General features: G+C 38.2%; 1 protein-coding gene across 1 annotated transcript in view; it reads left to right on the top strand.

The window, feature by feature from the left end:
- The window catches only part of TENM1 (teneurin transmembrane protein 1), a 310,397-nt gene that overhangs the window by 253,039 nt on the left and 37,547 nt on the right, over window positions 1–19,811 (top strand). Inside the window, exons 21-23 of the mRNA XM_079318538.1 lie at window positions 518–538; window positions 3,741–3,973; window positions 13,609–13,763. Coding sequence (XP_079174664.1) covers window positions 518–538; window positions 3,741–3,973; window positions 13,609–13,763 — 409 coding nt within the window. The remainder of the gene's footprint in view (window positions 1–517; window positions 539–3,740; window positions 3,974–13,608; window positions 13,764–19,811) is intronic.

Raw genomic sequence — 19,811 nt, 5'->3', positions numbered from 1 at the left:
AACATGCAGAGTATCATGTAAAGTCACAGCACTGGGGCTATACTTACCATGTTTATAATTAATACAGTTACAGTGTTCCTCATGCAGCAGAGGATGTGGCTCAGTTTAAGCAGACAGGAGCAAACCTGGCATCATAGATGTGCCAGAGGCTGAGCCTATGCTGCCCTTAGAGACTCTCCTGTAATTATCACCCCAGATTCTCATTCGCTTTGAGGGACACAAGGAAAGGCAGGAAAGATTTTGGACATTAATACATTAAATTCCTCTTAATTTAACATCCACCTAGCTAACATTGCTGGTGATAATTCAGTGTGCTGATTGTTCAGAATTAACTTGGCAATGTGTGGGCAGTGTAAAGGAAGCAATTTGAGAGAAGGAAATACCAAGTAAGAGAATCAACAGTGTTTTGCTAGTGGGATATGGGTCTGTGAGCAATTAGGCAAAGTTCTGTCAAGGACTAACATTCCTTGTCTTTTTTTTTTTTTCTTTTTAAACTTGAACTGATCTGCCTTTCCAGGAATAGAGACACAAGACACAGGTAAGTAAAATGCAATAAGTGGTATGTGAACCACATTCGAGGAGATAGTCTGAGCAAAGTCATTTTTGAAGTTTGGATATAGAGGAACACTCTGAATTTAATAAATATCAGTGGTAATAAATACAAATGTTAATCAAATTCACCTTTGGTTATAGTACAGAAAGTTTGATTTGTTCCCATTGAAGGAGTAAAATCTTCCTCTAAAAATTACTTTGCTGATCACCAAGAAGAGATGGAGAGGTTCAGACCTGAATGCTGAGAATACATTTCATAGCTGTCATACCCATTTCACATGGTGTTTGACTGATCACAGATACAGCCATCCAAGGAAAAAGGAGTTTTAGCTGCTCAGTCCTTGCTGGTCCAGCTAAAGACAAAGCAAGTGGCTTTCCCCCTTTCCAGCTGGGATTTTAGCATTCTAATTTAGGGATTTCTTTAAAGGAATGAACATTGCACATTCTGCTTCTGTGACAGATGGTCAGGGAATTGGTTCCAACAATCCAGCTGCAGAAGTGATGTTGCATGCTACAAAGAGGCAGCAAGGCACTTGGTCTCCTTAGAAATAAACTTCTTAGCTTTTCAGTACTTAAATGAGATAAATAAACCAGCACTGGTACAATGGCATAGTAGGGAGCAGAGTGTGGACAGAACTGTGTTTGCAGCATGATAGTATTGGTTGGAATTGCTCTCTTTAGCCACAGGACTGCTATTGAATAGTATAAATTATTTACTAGATTATGTCACATCTCATATATTTTACAATTAAAACTTAAAAAGGAAGAATAATTCCTAGTTGTTTTTTAACAGAAGGATGTTTTTCACTTGCTTTAAACGGACCAGTATCTTTGTAAACTAAATTTCTCTATAATTTATTCAAAACCTAAATCAGCTTTTACATTTAGAGGCTTCTTTCGTAGATTGTTTTTTTTAATACCTGTTCACTAGTACTAGTTACTTGAATTGAGCTTCAACCTTAATTATGACAATATTTACATACCCCAGCCCTAATAATTACGGTAATATTGTCACCATTCTGTCCAAGTGAATTTTGTAGAAAATTGGAGGAAATCACTTGCAGTTAATGTAGTCTTTGAGGTGATAGGGGAGTATTCAACAGTCCCTTTGTGTTCTCTTGGGGCTGTAAAGGTCATAGTCAAGGTGGAAATGTATAGAATGCTCAAAGAAACAGCTGGAAGCAGCAGGTAAAAGATGGGATCTGACACTCCAAACAGGAAAAGGCTTCAAAACCAGCTCATCTGCACAACTTTTAGCCTCCAAAAGACTTCTTTTTACAACATTAAAAAAACACAATACTGTGTAAAACGGGAGAGTTTGGCAGCCAGTAAACAGCAAACGCCACTGATCTTATTTTTGACTGTTTACAAACATCTTGTCCCATTTTTTTTCTTGTCATAATGATTTTAATAAGCTGTAGCAAAGCTGTTTAACTGGAAAAAATGGAAACTAAACTTTGAGAAAAATACAGAGATAAACATGGTAGAGAGTAGTACTGAAAAGCTTAATTTTAAATCCTAGTTTTCAAAAGACTAATTTAAATCAACTCTGATTCGTATCTGATTACAATCTTCTACAAAAATAGCAAGTTTTTAAATTGTGTTCCATTTTCTACTAGTACTCTTTAAGCATTTTAGTATGCAAGGCTTTAAGCATAAACATGAAGAGTTTTCTAACAGCTGGTCTATTAAATGTAATGACAAGGATGACAGAAAATGTGTCTACAAGGAGAATATAGAGTGACCCCTGGTTCTCTGCAGTTTCTGCATACTGAACAACATGTTTATTTAAAATCTAGAATTCTCCTTGCAACTTTTTTCATAGAAATATTTTATTTAAAGGTCATCATTTGGCTGGCCAGACACTCCTGACCTCAATCCAGAGAGCAAAAATTAGTCTTGATATTTTCAACAAACAAATTTTATAGTGGTGATGCTTTGGCATTAATTGCTTTTAGCTCATTCTCTTACTCATCTTTCATCATACCACTGCCCTCTCATTCCCTGTGGTTCCTACTTCTGGGTTTCACATCTGTTCCCCAGCTCTGGGAATATCACTGAGCACTGTCAAACCCACCACAATGGAACTGGCCTAGGTGAGAGGAGGAACTCACTTCACAACTTTGTTGTAGCAATCTTAAGTGTTAGCTAATTGTACCAATATTAATAAAACATCTCCTTAAAAAAAAATAATTTAAAAAAAAAGGTGAGTTTCTTTTACAATTTTTTAAATCTCACTGGGCATATAGAACCCAGACATTTGTCAGAAACCTCCTCCCCTTAGAGGAATAGGGTAGTTGTTAAAAATATTGTCTGAGCACCTAAACTCTCAGTCTGTGCCTCTCTCCCACCATTTCATCAACCAACTGTGAGATTTATTATAAAGGATTTCTGTCTGGATTTTTAGTTCAGGCCCCACGCAGGCTCAGCACATAGCATGGTGTACCATGTGCTTAAAAAATTTCTGCAAACTGGAAATTAACTTTGCACTGAAAAAGAAACTAAAAGTCTTACTGGATAATAAGATGCAGCCCAGTTTTCAGATCAGAATTTATGATCCCCACATTTAATTAACATATGTAAATATTTATTAAAATAACATTTTATAATCTCAATAAGGCAGTGACTGTGCATGAATTATGGTGCATTAATTCATGGTGCCTAGTTGCACTGACAGTACTTGGCCTCCTGCCTTGCTCCTGACAATAGAGTCAACGTGAATTAAGGCACCATATTTCACACCTTCACATTTCTTAAGGTTTAGAAACATAAAAATAACCAAGAGTGGGTATTTGTGCCCATCCAGAACAGCCTTGATTCACTTTGCTGCAATCATAGGTTGGTTTTCAGTGCAAAAAATACTAGAAGGTATCAGATATAGAAAAATGATCTTGCTTTTGATAATAATAATTATAACTAAGCTGAAGTCACTCCATTTATCTTCATCCTGAGTGTTTGGTTCTGATGGGCACACCAGCTGCCCCAGTACCAATCTCTGTCCCAGCTCTGACTCACAACTCAGTGGTCAGGCAGGACACTGGTGGTGTTTTGAGCTGCTCTCACTTCTGCCTCTGTCCTCTTCAGATCACTGAGCTGGTGTCTTCAGATAAGGAGAAAAATTGTTATACTGCCACAGAGACATAAAAGGAAAAACAAGTTGACTTTGATGCTTTTCTCTTCTGTTTTAGTACAAGTCCTGCACATAAATATTACTTGGCTGTTGATCCAGTGTCAGAATCCCTTTACTTATCAGATACCAACACCAGAAAAGTCTACAAAGCAAAATCTCTCACTGAAACAAAGGATCTGGCCAAAAATGCAGACGTGGTGGCAGGAACAGGTGATCAGTGCCTTCCCTTTGACCAGAGTCACTGTGGGGATGGTGGAAAGGCATCCGAGGCCTCTCTCAACAGCCCAAGAGGTAAGAAAAGACCAGGTCTGGGGTACTTAGTGTTGGTCATCTGTCATTGCCTTTCATTATTTAAGAACTCAGATGCAACTGCATGCATGGCCATGATTTAACCAACTGTTGAGCCAAATCACTTCATGAGGCTTACTCTCATGTCTGCAGTACAATCAGTCCTTCATGGGCAGCAGGCTCCAGCTTGAGCCCTCTGATTACTCTTCCCTGTATGACAACACTCCTCTTTCATTAGCTTTCAATTGCAAGGTAGCAACATTTAATTACATGTAACTCTTAAGCAAATTATATGGTTTCAAAGTCCATTTTCTAGATTTTATGCATCAGGTGAATACTGTAATGTTGACAGAGCTTACCATACACTGTAAGTCAGGGCTGTTCAAATTAGCTAGCAAAATCGAGTTGATTGGGAGCTCTATTTTGTCCTTTCTTATTAACACACTTTGCAAAAGATGAGCATCTCCCCTGCTGCCCATGAAATAAGCATTTTACTGCAGCCTCCCTTTTAGAGTACATCCAGTATTGTCACAGGCAAAATGCATGTGAAGCCTTGAATCCCCACCAAAGCTACAATTAATCCCCCTGCAGTGTGCATTAGAAGTGTGATAAAGTCTGGATTTGGTGCTGTAAAGCAGCTGATCACCCTCAGCTGCCACTGAAATCCCTGAACAAAGGGTACTCAGCAGCTCCCAGGGCAGAGCTGGGCTGTGCTGTGCTTCTCCCACACCTGCTCACAGCTGGCTCAAAGAAAGGGGTTTCATTGTTTTCCATGAGCTATAAAGGAAGGCTGTACATCAGTAGGAAATTAGAATGTATATCCAGGTGGAAATACCTCTAAGACAAGCAAATAATCCTGGTTTGAGGTTTAGCAAGAGACACATTGTTATTATAGTGACTTTAGCACTTCTTTAATGGTAGAAGGTAAGTGTGAGGTAAGTACAAATAAATTTTAATCTTCGGCCAGCTAATTAATGTCATGAATCACTTCTAAAAATAGTAGAAAACAAAAGGTTTCAGACCCTTTATTGGGAAAGTGTGATTCTGTAAAGTGTTAGATGTTTTATTTCTGATTACAATCAATTATATCCAATTACAATACAATCAGTTGTTCTGTCTTATTTTCTTAGTGGGGAAATAATGTTAATGAAAATGCTGTGATGCACTGCTTACTTTATAGATATTCATACTTACTTCCTTAATAGAAGGTTCTAGTCATAAAGAAATGAGGAATAAAAGGACAAGTCAGGAGTTCTCAGCCAGCCAGCAATTATTAAAAAGAAATTGTCAGCAGGCAATGACACTTTTATTGGCAAAATCAGGCAATGACTCCCAGGTGCTTTAGATTTATTCATGTCCTCTAAATAACATTTGTTTGAAATTATTTTGAAATTAATTTGTTATGTTTTTTATTTTAATCTCGAGGAAGACTGAACTGCCACATGCCCTTTTTGTACAGGGCCTAACAAAATGCAGCATCAGGGTCACCAGCAGTGTGGTCAGTGGAGCATTGTAACAGCCCAGTAGCTACAGCTCCTTGTTTTCCTCTGAACTGTAAGAGGTTGAACAACTGTGGAAACTAGAATAAAGTGTTTGCCTAGTAACCATAGATCTTAATTAAGAAACAGAGATGTCTCCCATACTTGAGTACAGTTTTAAAGATTCTTTTAGGTCACTTACTTTGCTTGTTCTTGAAATACTTGTCAAGTCAGAAGATGGCATGTTTCTATTGAAATAACATTCAAACAGTATAAAGAAAACTATTTTCTCTAGGAAGCAGAAAATTTTCACAAAAACTTCTTAACATTGTTTAAAATGCCTTGGACACAGTGTGGTACAGAATTTGACCACAGAAATAAATTAATTGTTTCTAGTATGAAACTGCTGAGATTTTTACAGTGCAGCAATAGGTCCCAGACGAAGACAGAGTGTTGCCAATTTATTATGAAATCTGATAATATTCATTATTCAATTAATAATTTGCATTTATTTTTTAAGCTGATACAGGAATATTATTAGCTTTTTTGCTTTGCTTGCCTTCTTGGTTTTGTCCTGAGTATTCCTTTTTCCCATTTTAAAGGAAAGAAAAATCTCCCCCTTACTTGACAGAAAGATAGTATGTGAAAAAGGACTCCATTTAGTGGTTGTCTGATCTTGGTCAATTCTATTTTAAAAGTTGGACTTTTAATTTTTTGCTACTAGCTGCTTGTAACTGAATATGGGCTTATCTAGAGGACTCTGTTTATCCATTTGCAAAATTGATAAGAAATACCTACTGTGTAACATTTGTGAAACTTAATCCTGTTTAGTATCATCCTCAAAGCTTAACTGGTGGAAATTCAAATTCTCTGGATGAAAGTTGCTTTGAATAGGACTTTGACTTTTCTGAACTCATACTCATCTTTTTGCTTCCTTCAACATACAGGAAGGTTTGAGGAGAGTCCTAGATTGTTATTTAATTATTTAAGTCTTTCATACGTGTTTATTTCTCATTATCTTTATTTGGCAAGACTGCCTTTGCCTAGTGACCAGGAATTAAGTGCCAGACAGGAAAATATCATGAAGTGACACTAATCAATTCTGATTTCATCTTTCCACAATTCTCATTTTACAGGTGGCAAACACATGTAGCTTTGTTCAGTCTGTTTCCAATTCTCTGTGAAGGACTAGAGATAGGGCTTAGTGAATATTAATCTTGCACTATTGTATGTTGAGCTGACTTTGAAAGATGCTTTTAAACATGCATGGCTGATGTAGTTGAAATTTGGACTTCAATATATTATTTTTACTGCAACTTTCTTTATTTCTGTAGAGATCTCAGACTAATGAGTCATGTAATAGATGACCAAGCACTTAAGCAGAATGTGAAATGATACAAGGTGGGAACATAAAATAAGATCTGTGACAAGCTGAACACATTTATTACACAAGAAGATATTGAAAGTGAAGAAGTAACTACACAAGATATTCATCATTGACTGAATTCCAATCACTCGAACTTTACCAAGTAACAGATTTTAATTTTGGGGTGGGGAATTCTGTTTGGTGGGTTTGTAGATGTTTTTAATAAAAATTATCTATGGTGTATCTAGTCACCAGCACTATCTTTTAAAAATCCTGATTAGTATTTATGATAAGGTACTTGAGGATCATTGTTCTGATTTTAACTAGATTAGTCATCGAGTATTGGAGCAGTAAGGAGCACTAAAATGAGTGGAAATACTTGTGACTTGTACTTAGCCCTGCAAAGCCAATGCTTGAATCAACACCATTAAATACTTACCTACCCTGCCTTTCTGAAATCAGTAGGCTTTAGGCCTATAAATAGATTTGACTTTCTAAGCATAATTGACAGAGGCAGTGAGAGTTTGAGACAATCAAGCTACCACATTTTTGCTGAGCTCCAGTGTCTCCCAGGCAGAAGGGTAAGAAAAGTGTGCAATTAACATCCAATTTCCATTGTGTCTGTGACCAGCATTCACACAGGACAGCTCTGCTGGAAATGCAAGCTGTGTAATTTCTGTGAAAACAGTGGGTCCTGCCAGTGATACCTCCCTAAACATCAGAAGTGATTTACACCTTTTGGAAGCCCCAGGACTAAATCTAAAGATGTAAACATTTAAGGTTCTGAAGTGTCTTCTTTTTGATTCCTGGGTTCAGGTCAGTGTCTAGAGCTAGATGCATGCACTGTCTGTTCAGGACATGTCAGTGCCTCAAGAAACTTGACTGCACACTGAGTATAGAGTATGTGAATTTAGTGCCCTGACCTCACTGCAGATGAAGTGACCTCAAAGAAGGCACCAGGGAAATGGTGAAGGGTAGAGTAAGTTCTAAATCCCATGCACAAAAATACCTTATCCATTGCTGTAGCAAAGAACTTTTTCACTCAGGCCAGTGGCCATGAGATAGAAATGCAGATGAAAGCACAATTTAAAAATCAGTTCTGATGCAGTGTAGTTTTATCTATTTTGCTTGCAATTACTTTACTAAGGAAATACTACGTTTTAAAAATCATGGTTTTGAAGATGTGTTCATCCTAGTAGATTGCATCCTGAAATAATGTTGCTCCTCATTCTCAGCAATACATTCTAAAGTAAATAAAGTTGTAACAGCTGCTCAGACTAAACCTTTACAATTGTGAAATGGCAGTAGCCCATTTAGGACTGCTCCTGTTCAGCTAGAAGATTCCTTTTACTTTCAGTAGGCTGCACAACCAAATTCCTATTATAGCCTTTTGTGACAACAGACATGCTTGCCAAAGGTAATGATTAATGCTATTTTTCCAGCAATCTTTACTATTCTCTAAATTCCTAAGACCTTTTTAACCTTTCTGTGGAGTTTGAAAAGGAAAGTAGAATGGGGTGAGATTTTTCATTAGCAGTATATAAAGTTAGAAAAAGTAATTTGCAGCCTCAAGTCATTGTCATCTATGCATCATAAAATCAGCAAAAAAAAAAAAATCTCATGCCATTTTTGATTCATTTAATTCATTCCTTATTTTTTCTCTTCAGTAGCCTTAGCTACCTATGATTTCCAAAGTATGGGAAACTTGTAAACTTTTTGGATAGCAGGTTTTTTCCTAAATTGCATCCAACATTCATCTGAATTCATAAATCATTCACCTTTCCATTCACCCATGTCAGCAGGATGACCCCAGTCATCATGTCTCAGGCTGGCAGCTGAACATTTTCATTCACAGTCAGTAGTTAAAAATGCTGTTTGCTCCAAGTCTACTGATCTGCCTCTAAAGAGAACAAGACTCAAGTGCAAGTGCTCAAGTCGTGTTCTAACTGACAAAGAACTACTGAATATTTTGCAGCTAGTGCTGAGACAGTAAGGAAGTAAAGATGACAAAGATCACAAGGCAACAGACTGCAAATCACTTTTGAATCATATTTTGAGTGGTGTATTATGGTAACCTATAAATAACTAATTGCATAAAATTACTTTAGTTCCTAGATGGCAGCTTTAATTAAAAGCACCGAAGAAATTTAGAAGTTTAGAAATGGATGGCATGCAATTTGCCCTTTTAGCACCATAAAATGGTAATTAACTAATTTGATTCACTTCTTCCTATTAAAAGTTTTAGGAGAATTGCAAGTTCCTTCTAAATACAGTTGTTCTTCAGCAGAAGGTGACATTCTCTTTTATCCATCCCTCACCTATTGTTGTAGATATTGTTTTAAAAAAATCTTCAGAAGTTTAAATAGAAGCTTTCAATATAGAATGCTCATTTGTAAGTTTTTAGCTGAGCAAGGTGTAAAGTAGAATTTCTAGAAGTTAGCAACATGTAGTTCTAGCTGCTCTTTATTGGCATGTTGGAAAAGGATTTGTTCCCAAGAAAAGCATCTCTTAGAATACAAGTGTGGGATATAGGGTAAAAAAGAAAATGTCAATAGGGAATTTACTGAATTACTTTTAATCTGCATTTTTAGCATTATAAGCTTAACTCCTGAAATGCCAAATTTTCTAGTCTGAATGATCATATGTGTTTTGAATTTACAGCTACCATAACTACACAAAAAACAATCAGTTTGCTTTCTGAGTTCTATTTGCATGTATAATGGTGTATATATGTGCACTAAGGCAGATCTGTCAAGGGAAATAACCCTTTAACTAAATCATTCTGGAGTGCAGATAATAGGAGAGGTTGTAGTCACCTGTGTTTATCATGGGTGTACCCAGCCCCTGTACTAATTATTATTTGTTGAAGGAAATCGTTATAAAAAGGAAAACTTTCTGCATAGTCTTTCTAGTAGTAATAATTAGTGACCACATTTGGAAGCATTACTGGCAGTTAATTTTTAATGTCAGTTTACAGAATTCAAATGGTACTGATTAAAATACCTCTGAATGTTATAAATGCTGTTCCAAAATGTCTGCATGTAAATCCACTGGAGAAAGATCTTCATAAAAACTATTGTTTCACATTAAGGTACAAAATACAGCCCAATGTAGGACATTTACATTGACTAAAATATGACCAAAATCAGTCCTTCAGCACAACTATGTCACTCAGCAAGACTGATACTCAGCTCTGAGTCAAACAACAAGACTAAGTCTTGACACAGAGATTTATTTTGTCTTTAACCAGAAATCAGTTTTTAATGAGAAATCTGTATGTGAGCATGGCACGTCTGGCATTTGTGCAATAAGTCAAAGACATCATTTGGGCATAGAACTTGATGCTACACTTCCTTAGAAAAAGAAAAACAGAATCAGACCGAGAGCCTAATACAAACTATATCTCCTTCTCCTGGGGAAAAAAAAAAATTACCTTTCTTACTAACTCATGGGGTGAGCAGTGCTCCCACTCATACTCAAGTGCAATTCATTAACCTCAGCATGTGCATGTTTCCTCCCCCAGTTCCTTGGTGATTAAAGCACAATTGCTGTGCTGTGTGATTTGATTCTGCATTACACTGTACGTCAGAAAAAGGATTAAAAATAAGCTCTTGGCATACAGATTATATGTAACATCATGTAAGATGTGACAGGAGCATTAATGAATCCAACTCTAATGAATAAATTTGGACAGTTTAGCCTCAAATCAGTATTGTTTTCTAATGGATGCTTTATGTAGAGTATTTGTCAACAAGACTTAAATGCATAAGTGATTTTTTCAAGTAAGTAAAGTCATTGTTTTACTGTAGAGCTGTAAGTCCTGGAAGCAGTAGGTCATTGCAGAACATCTATATACTCACTGGTACTTGAAGAAAAAACTGGCTTATTAGGAAGGACTAGGAATTTAGTGCAAATACTGAAGACATGGGCTTATTTATGCCATTGCATATGTTATATGGCACATGTCCTTCCCTTGCAGAGAGGGTGTTTTTCTGCAATGGCTGGAGAGCAACATGAATGCTAGAAACATTAAAAGATTCTTGGTTTTCTTAAATAGTCAATGTTTGAAATCCATTCAACAACACAGCTGAGTAGCTTTATTTCATTGCAGCATAATTTTTGATTTTTATATAATGGATGGTTTGCAGCCAACACAGCCATCTGTTCTCAGGGAAAATGTGCAAATAGAAGATGCACTTGCCCTAGTGAGAGATGCTGGCCTTGTGTTATCTGTGGTGTGGATCTGCTCCAGCTGAGGAGCAAAGCTTCTCGCTGACCATGCAGCACCTCCCCTGTGCAAAGGCAGGCTCAGACACAGCCCATGTGCTGCCCTTCCCACCCACATCAGCTTCCTCACTGCAGCTTGGGAACCACACTGGAAAGCAAATCAGATCACATCTAATATTGCTGCATGATGCAGTATCAGTGAGATGGAGGTACAAGGGACCATCCCTTCCCAAAACTGGAAAATATGTTACCCCCAACACCAAATCAAGCCTCTTTGCTTCTCAGACTTGCTCCTTACCTCAGCTCACCTTCAGGCTTTTGGGTTTGGACTTCTCAGGAACAGATGACAGCCAAGAGCTTGCCAGTCATTCTGGAGTTTCCAAAGGCACAGCTACTTTCTAATTAAAGACTGAAGATCCTCTGAGGGAGCCAGTACCAAAGAGTCACGATTTATGAGCTCTCAGGCTGGCAGGGAGTCAGGCTTTGAGACTGTCTGCTCCTCCTTTAGCCTTTTTTTAACCTCCTAGTTTTCTCCAGCTGACCCATCCAGCCCCCACCAGATTATTTCAGTTCCCCAGGTGATATCTGTCCTTCAGAACCTTCAGCCATCTCACGTAATGAGGAGATGCAGCCTAGCCCTGTACCTTGGGCACTGAGCAGTCCATGGGCACTCTTTGTCCTGGGTGGAGGAGGTGGCAGGCTGGTGAATGCTCTCCTCTAAGGGCAGTTCACAGACAGATGGATACACTGCATTGGCAATTTAAAGAATTAGTTTCCTCCCAACAACTCCCAACACTGTTCTGATAACCTGAGAGCTGGAATGCAGAAGGGAGTGTTGCACACTAAAGTTAACTGCTGTGGCTTTTGGATTTTTTGTGTGATGATACCCTCAGAACATTGTGATCATACCCTTGGACCTTTGCAAGGTGCCTGAGCATCACCTGTGGTGAATTGGTGCCTCAGAAGCAGTCGTGGGCAGTTTGTCTTGAGAGCCTGCCCTGCAAGAGAAAGCATATTACATTCAGTTATGTATGCAACCAACTCAAACCCCAGGCATTTCCAGCTGCCAGGTAAAGATATGTTTAGGGGCTTGGGGAGACCATGCCTCCTCTTCCCAACCCCATGGGAGATGCATGCTCTGCATCAGGGTTTCCTGGTCCTGCCTCTGTTCCCTAGACTGCTTAGTCTCCCTTTCCTCCAACTGTAATTACTTCTATATATTATTAAAAAAATAATGTAAATATAAGGAGTTGGGGTTGGAAGCTGAGGAAATTTCGTTTGAGGCTACTTTTCTTTTTTAATGGCATGTGGAATTGCTGTGCAGGATCCTAAACTGGCCCACAGATAAGTGTTTTGTAGACTTAGAGTACCTACAGCCTTCAGTAGTGCTAAATGTAGAGGACAAAAATCAAGAACCATATAAGCCACTGTCCAGACCATCTGTTCAGGTCCTCTGCCTTTCATTTCTGTGTAGCAGAACATAAATTCATTATTGAAATAGCTTGGCTGTGCACAGCAGCTGCTATAATTGCAAAGTTATGCAACTTTAATTGGGAAATTATGAAGTAGTTTAAAGCAAGAAATTGAGCAGTTTTGGTGGAAAGGATTTCACAAGTCTAACATGAATAGAAGTACTCTTCTAGTTATATTTTCAGTATTTGAGGGAAATAAGGTCTTACTTATAGTTCAAATTGAATGCAGGAAGAACTGCAAGGGAGTTGTTTGGGGCAGAACAAGGCTGGGCATGAGTTGTGGCATAAGCTGTTGGTGGGACAGAGCAAACCTTCCATTCCTCAGTTGCCCCACTGAAATCCAGAGCTCTGTCACCTTTTCTGTGCAGAGTCCTGGCATTGGAGTTCTATCCCTTCAGTGCAGTGCTGCAGGAGCTGTTGCAGATCCAGGAGTGGGAGAACTGCTCCAGCTCCTGCTTGTGACCACAGCTGTCATGAGCCTGGTTCCAGTCAAAGGACCATCATTTTGGACAGCACTGCACTGTGATACATCCTGCAGCACAGTTGTTCCTTCTGCCTGCTGAGCAGAGCCTGGTCTGCACCATTTGTATGCAGCCCCTATCAGAACAGGTCTCTTTGGCCTTCTGTGGATGCTTCTTCCTTGTTCAGACACTCTCATGATTCAGAGAGTACAGCAATTAAAAAGTTGTCTGTGCATAAGAATGAAGACAGTAAAATGAAAATGAAGAAAAACCAATTGTAAGATACGTTTTTCGAAAAGCTAATATTGCCCACTTCATGATAGACATGAAGTTATTGAAGAACCTTGTTCAATGTATGTAAAATTACATTAAAAGCAAAGCCTGCGCTGTTTTGTTTCATCTTCACATCTTCCCTCCTTCTCTTCAAACTCAAAGCAAATATGATAGATGGGTATGAACTTTCCATGTACAGTTTGTATAAGCCTCAAATAGTAATGGGTGGGGAAAAAAAGTCATACTTTTTAAAATCTGCATATTTTCATAGTCTAAGAAGAAAGGAAACATTTTAAGCTCATATTTTTTAATCAAGATAACACCAGTACTAACACTCTTTTTACCCTTCCCCTTCATCCAGGTATCACTGTAGATAAGCATGGATTTATTTACTTCGTTGATGGTACAATGATACGGAAAATTGATGAGAATGGTGTGATCACAACAATAATAGGTTCAAATGGCCTCACATCAACCCAGCCATTGAGCTGTGACTCTGGGATGGACATCACTCAGGTAGACACCTCGTTTTTATGTGTTGTCACTTTGATATACACTGTAGAGACAGATTGCTTTCTTGTACCAAGATTGTATATCGAATATGCTGGATGAGTCAGATAATTCTGAATGGCACAGTATGGAGTAGTTCTTCCACTCACATGATTATTTTAAGGTATATAAATGTAAAACTACACTTGATTTCTTTTCCCAAGACATGGCCTGTGAATGTATAGAGGGTCTTATGTAAAGATTATAAACTACTTTTTGTAAAGTAGTTGCTTGCTATTCTGAGATAGATCTTCTAAGGAAGTAATCAGAAGTTTAAAGTGCTTTCCTTTAGTCCAGCATTCAGACTGATTTTCTTGAACTATTAAATGAAAAAAATAGATACTCTGCATCTAAATCTGTTCTAAGTGATGAGGGAGTATTAGAGTAAGTAATTACACAACAGCAATATTGTGGTGAAACTATTTCATTTTAATTTCTCAAAATGCTTTTCACTTCCTATGTCAAGAGCAAAAAAATAGGAATAATACAAGAAATAGGAGTAAAAGAATTTATCACATCTCTCGTTTATGCTGAAAAAGAAATATGGATAATCACGGAGAAACATAAATTATACTCTTGACTAGTCAGTGAGCCACACCTAGAGACAGCACAAGGAAGGACTTGGCCTTTGCCAATAAGTAATTGAATTAATCAGCTTCAAAACAGAGGAGAAGCTGTACTTGAAAAAATCTTGAGGCATTCAAGTGACACACTAAGCTATTATGGACTGTGTCAGCTAATAACCAGGATCAAGTTAATTTTTCATTTCACTTTCTCCCTGCCCTTTTCCCCGTCCTTCACAACTGGAGAATCACAGTTAAAATACACTGCATAACAATGGTAAGAGCTTGTTGCTTGTTTCTAAGGAGATTTTGAGTAATTGCAAATGACTGTGGTCTTGCATTCACATACCTGAAGAACGTGGGGTCAATGTTTTGGTTAGTTATTATCAAATTTCACAGGGTCAAATGAAGGGATCAAAGGCTGCTGTTGCAGCAGCACTCAGGGATTTTATTACTAGAATCAGAACAGGAAAAGTGTCTGTGTTCCATTTCACATGTCATCAAATCACAGAATTGTGATGGTTCAAAGGGACCTCTGGAGATCACCCAGTGCAACCCCCCTGCCAAGGCAGGGTCACCTGGGGCAGGTGAACCAGGAATGTTTGCAGGGGGTTTGGATGTCTGCAGAGAGGGAGACTCCACAACCTTGCTGGGCAGCTGTTCAGTGCTCTGCCACATTCAACATCAAGTGCTTCTTCGTGTTGAAGTGAAATTTCTTTTGCTTTAGTGTGTTTCAGTGGACCCCATGTGTTTGCAAATGTGGGGAAGGGAACCTCAGCCTCCTCTTCCCTGTTCTAAGACAGACAGGCCTTTGTATTCTCTCGGGTCCAGTTGATGTGTAATTATTCCATATAAAGTGGAACAGGGTCAACTGGCTTAGTTGTGCTAAACCCAAACTTAAATTAGCCTGGTAATTGTTTTAAGATTATCCAGCTCCTGGCCACCTTGGCTCTTGCTCTTGAGGCCAGGCAGTCCTGCAGGTGCTGAGCAGCAGCTGACAGCCAGCAGCATTCCCACTGCACTGCTGCCCACCAGCTGGCAGGAGCAATGCTTCATGGAAGCCACAGCTGCCTGGAGCACATTTATTTGCTTCTTGGATACATCTAACAACTGCCTGGGGCAGCCATAACCAGATTAGATATCTGTGAGGTCAGGGAAGGGTGCCAGGTGCAGCGTCTGCTCCCTGCCTTCTCCTTCTGGATCTGCACTCTCAGGCTGTGCAAATAATTGCTTTATTTGTCTAATGTAATATGTGCTGTGTATTTGTGTTCAAATTTTTGCTGATTTTGCTCAGTAAGAAAATATCTCACTAAATCTCAAACAGAGAGTTTTTAATAGTTTTCGTTTCCTTTTGAAAAATGCAACTACCCGTTAGCAAATAAGTCTCAGCAGGGGGTCTGGCAAATTTAGAAATAAAATTATTTATTTATTTAATTAAAACTAAATTTTAAAAGTAAACATTTTGGACTGAAATTAAATGTGTTAAATTTGTAAAGTAGATTTAAATAGCTCTAAAATCCCAATTCTTCATAGATTGGCGACTTGCCAGAAACAAATTTCATTTACTTCACCCTACAACATAGTTCCAGTGCCATGGAGGATGGTGTTCTGCAGAATCATAAGTAAGAAAAAAGATATCATAGAGCATTCATCTGGGGTATGGTCTCCCTTTCATAGAAGCAGGAATAAACACTTTTTTTTTTTTTTTTTCCATGAGCACTTTAGGTGTTTCCATGCTGCAGGAAAATATGGCTGCACATTTCTCAAATTTTTTCAATTTTGTCAGTGTTCTGGGAAACTAAGACTTGGTCTTACCCATAAATTGAGATAGTCTTTAATTAAATTGTGAATGCACAACAGTAAATGTTCCCAAAAATATAATAAATTATGGCATATAAACCTGTCCCTAGAAAGTGACAAAGTGACCCATCTCATTTTCGAAGGTGGGAAATACTGTATAAATTTTCGTATATTTTTCACTGGTTAGTGAAGTCACAATATGGACACTCTGCAACATAAAGTCTTTGGAAGCTTTTCTTGTTTGGAGGTTTTGTTTTGAGGAGGTTTAGGTAAACCTCTTTATTGAAATTTTTCACAAAATCCACATCTTTGAGGTATTTTGCATACACAGTAAATCATAGACATGAAATAAACACCAAGAATGCATGTTCTGAAAAGTAACTGTATCAAATTTGCTCAGTCATCTTCTTCTAAAATTGCTGCTGATAACCAGAAAAGCCTATGAAATAATCACATCCACTTGAAGTCAAGCATGTCAATCTGGAATTATATAAATGAAAATAATGGAATGGTATTTTCACTTAGAAACAAGTGTATATCCTTGCAAGACTGCTGAGTTTATTCCAGAATGGCATAAACATAAATGAAAAATTAATTTGGCCGATCTCCACTTAAATTAGTTTTTGGCTAAGTTACAAATGGCATTTAAATCAAGAGAATGTGGATTGCTCACAAATTGTGTATTTAGAGAGACTTATGAAATAGGTTAATAAAATCATTTCTCAAAGCTAAATTTGTTCTGACAGTAAAATCAACAGCTTTCCCAAAATCAGTATTTCTTAATTTACCTAAGTACAGAAATGTACTCTTGGAGTAAATATGTAGAGTAACTGTCCACTGCAAGCACCACCATAAATGATAAGCTTTGGCTTTAAGACATTTGCTTTAATAAATGAGTTGATTGTGGAAGGGTTTCATAATTCGTTCAAACATCAGTTTTCATGGTATTCTCGGTAATCATTATGTATTTGTTATTTACCACCTTCTCCTTCTTAAGCCTAATATTCTGCATAACCAGGGGAGGAAAGGACAGATGGGGCTGAAAAGATTGTATGTTGTGGCAAATAAACGACCAAGCTCTGACTAATTACTTTGATCTAATACTTCACTGAAGGGATTTTAATCTGAATTTAGAAGGAAAGGGACACTCAGTTGAAGTGTTTATATGGTGCACCAGCATTTTCTGTACTGCTTCAGCCTATTCAGAACTTGGATGACTTTTCTTCTCTACAGAGATCATTTCAGTGTTCTTCAATTAGTTAATAGAGAGCAAGCCTAAAGAAAATGGCTCTTAAGAACTATCCATGTGTATATCTGTGTGTATGTGCTCAGCATTCCTTGTTGATGCCAGGACCTCAGCAGACACCTACATGGTCTTGAGCCACAAGTGCCAAGGGAAGGGACTTGGATGGAGAGGGAAAGAAAAGAGATGGGATCATCATTCTGTTTCACTGCCTGATGGCTTTATACCTGGGGCCTAGATTGCTTTTCATCTCACATGTACTCACTCTCTTTGTGTTTGCACATCCCTAGGATACACTGATATTTTTTAGCTTGGTTATTGATAGCAGATGAGAACACGTGTGTGTCTGTCTATCTGTCTGTCTATATTCTTCTCCTCACAGTAAATTAACAGCTTGGGTCAATTTCAAACAAATTGGTAGAGAAACACCCACCTTCACAGAAATTAAATTCCTACATGTTACATAAAAATATTAATCCAGTTGGAGGACAGAAACCTAAAGTGCCCTTTCAAAAGGAAATATTGCAGCATAAGCTTTCTTTTATTAAACTCCAGAGATTCTACTCAGGTTGTAATAAATGCCCCATTCACAGGGAAACTTCATTTCACACTTGGATCTTATTAAACTCCCAAGTCAGTCAGCCATGCAACAGAAGTCCTTAGGAAACCAGACTTCATCAGGTCCAGTGTTCTTGGAAGTTACACTGACGTTGTGGGAGTTTCTGTGTGAAAGTAAAAACACTACAGCTCATCTTGAGTGATACACTTTGCTGTTCTGCTTCCATTGCTACAGTGAAAGCTGAGGAGAGAATTAGCAGATATTTCTACCATCTTGCAATTTCATCCTGTATCTTTCCTCCCATGAGAAATGTGTGGGCTGAATTTCCACTGCTCCAAACCACAAGTCATTTATATCTGTGCGAATGGCTGCAGGTGTTATTTGGGAGCTGTTTAAACCAATCTCGAGCACAGTCACTGCAAATACAGAGACCAAACATTTGCAAGTCAACAGAAAATGAATCCCAAGAGCTTTTTCTTTGCCTGTAACTATGGCCTTGTTCTCGTGCTTATGTCAGTCCCAGTAGGCATGAGTATGTGCCAGAGCAATAGCTCCGACCTGATTGATGGTGTTAATAACTGTCACTGCCGTGTTCCAAAATGAAAGGTCTGGTTTGAAGACTTTTTCTTGACATTTGCACTTCATCAGCCTTTGTTCAGCAGTTCTCCACGTGAGGGAACCATCTATATTGTGTTGCCTCACATAAACTTCAGAGCCACTTCATAATGTTTTTCTCCCTTATAAAAGTGACAGTGTTACTTACGTAGGCAATTTGCTTGCACAGGTCACATTAAAAGGCAGATTTCTAGAACAGGGTTTAAAGGCGACCCATGCATGGCAGGAATGTTGTGTCCTGGACAGCCTGCTTTGAATGATGGAGAAGAGGGGAGAGGGTAATAAGTAATGCTGTTGATGACCTACTTGAAATAGTGAAGTGAGAGGCAGAATGCTGGGAAGCAGGAGTGAAGATGAGCAGAATTGCTTGAAAATATATTATACATCTCAAAAATGCAAACACCGACATTGCTCCCGCACTCAAGTGCTGCAGGCACTCCCCAGCAGCATCTGCACAGGCACAATATGCTTCAGTGGCATTGTGGAAGCCTTTTGAGCAGAACAAAAAGCTCCCAGGACATGGTGACCTCGCTTGAAAGAAGCAATGAGGGTCTGCTCATCAGAGCAAGCACAGCCTGAACAGAACTTTCACTGGGTACATGTGGAGGAAGGGAAGAAAAATGTGAAAGACAAAAATATGATCTGATGACTGGGTGAGAAAAAGTGTAGCAAGATGCCAGCACAAAACCAAATTGATTCTAGGCTGAAATACTTCTAAGCCAGGTTGAGAGTAGAATATTGCAGAGCAACTTCAAGATTACATGGTGCTGACTGATTAATTAATTAATATTGTAGGTCAGAACACACTATTCCTTTAGGTGTTTCTAATGTACGTACCTGACATTAGAAACTGCATTCTTGTAAAAATAGAAAGAAGAAAAGTCACCTTTTGCCAATTTTCTAATTGTGCCATCAGAAAGGGACAACTTTATTTGTAGCAAAGTATTGCAGAACAACTCCTTCTCTTCCTTTCTTTTTAGTCCTCTATCTGTGTCTTTTGATACGTTGTTCTAGCTGTGAGCAATTAATGCAGCATAAATATTTCAAATTGCTGAACAAAAGAACTCAAAGCAGAAATAACATTTTATATATCCTGTTATTTTATTTGTGGTCTTCCCTTACAGAAGACTTCCAGAGCATTTTTCTTCTTAGAAAATAACTTCTTTTTTTTTTTTTTTTCCTGGGTCTTGGTGGATGAAGGACCCCACAAAAGCTGTTATTTTTTTTTCCCCAAA

Source organism: Erithacus rubecula (assembly GCF_903797595.1).
Source record: "Erithacus rubecula genome assembly, chromosome: 15".
Lineage (NCBI taxonomy): Eukaryota > Metazoa > Chordata > Aves > Passeriformes > Muscicapidae > Erithacus > Erithacus rubecula.
The sequence above is the reverse complement of the archived record's forward strand: the minus strand, read 5'-3'. Positions and strand labels throughout refer to the sequence as shown.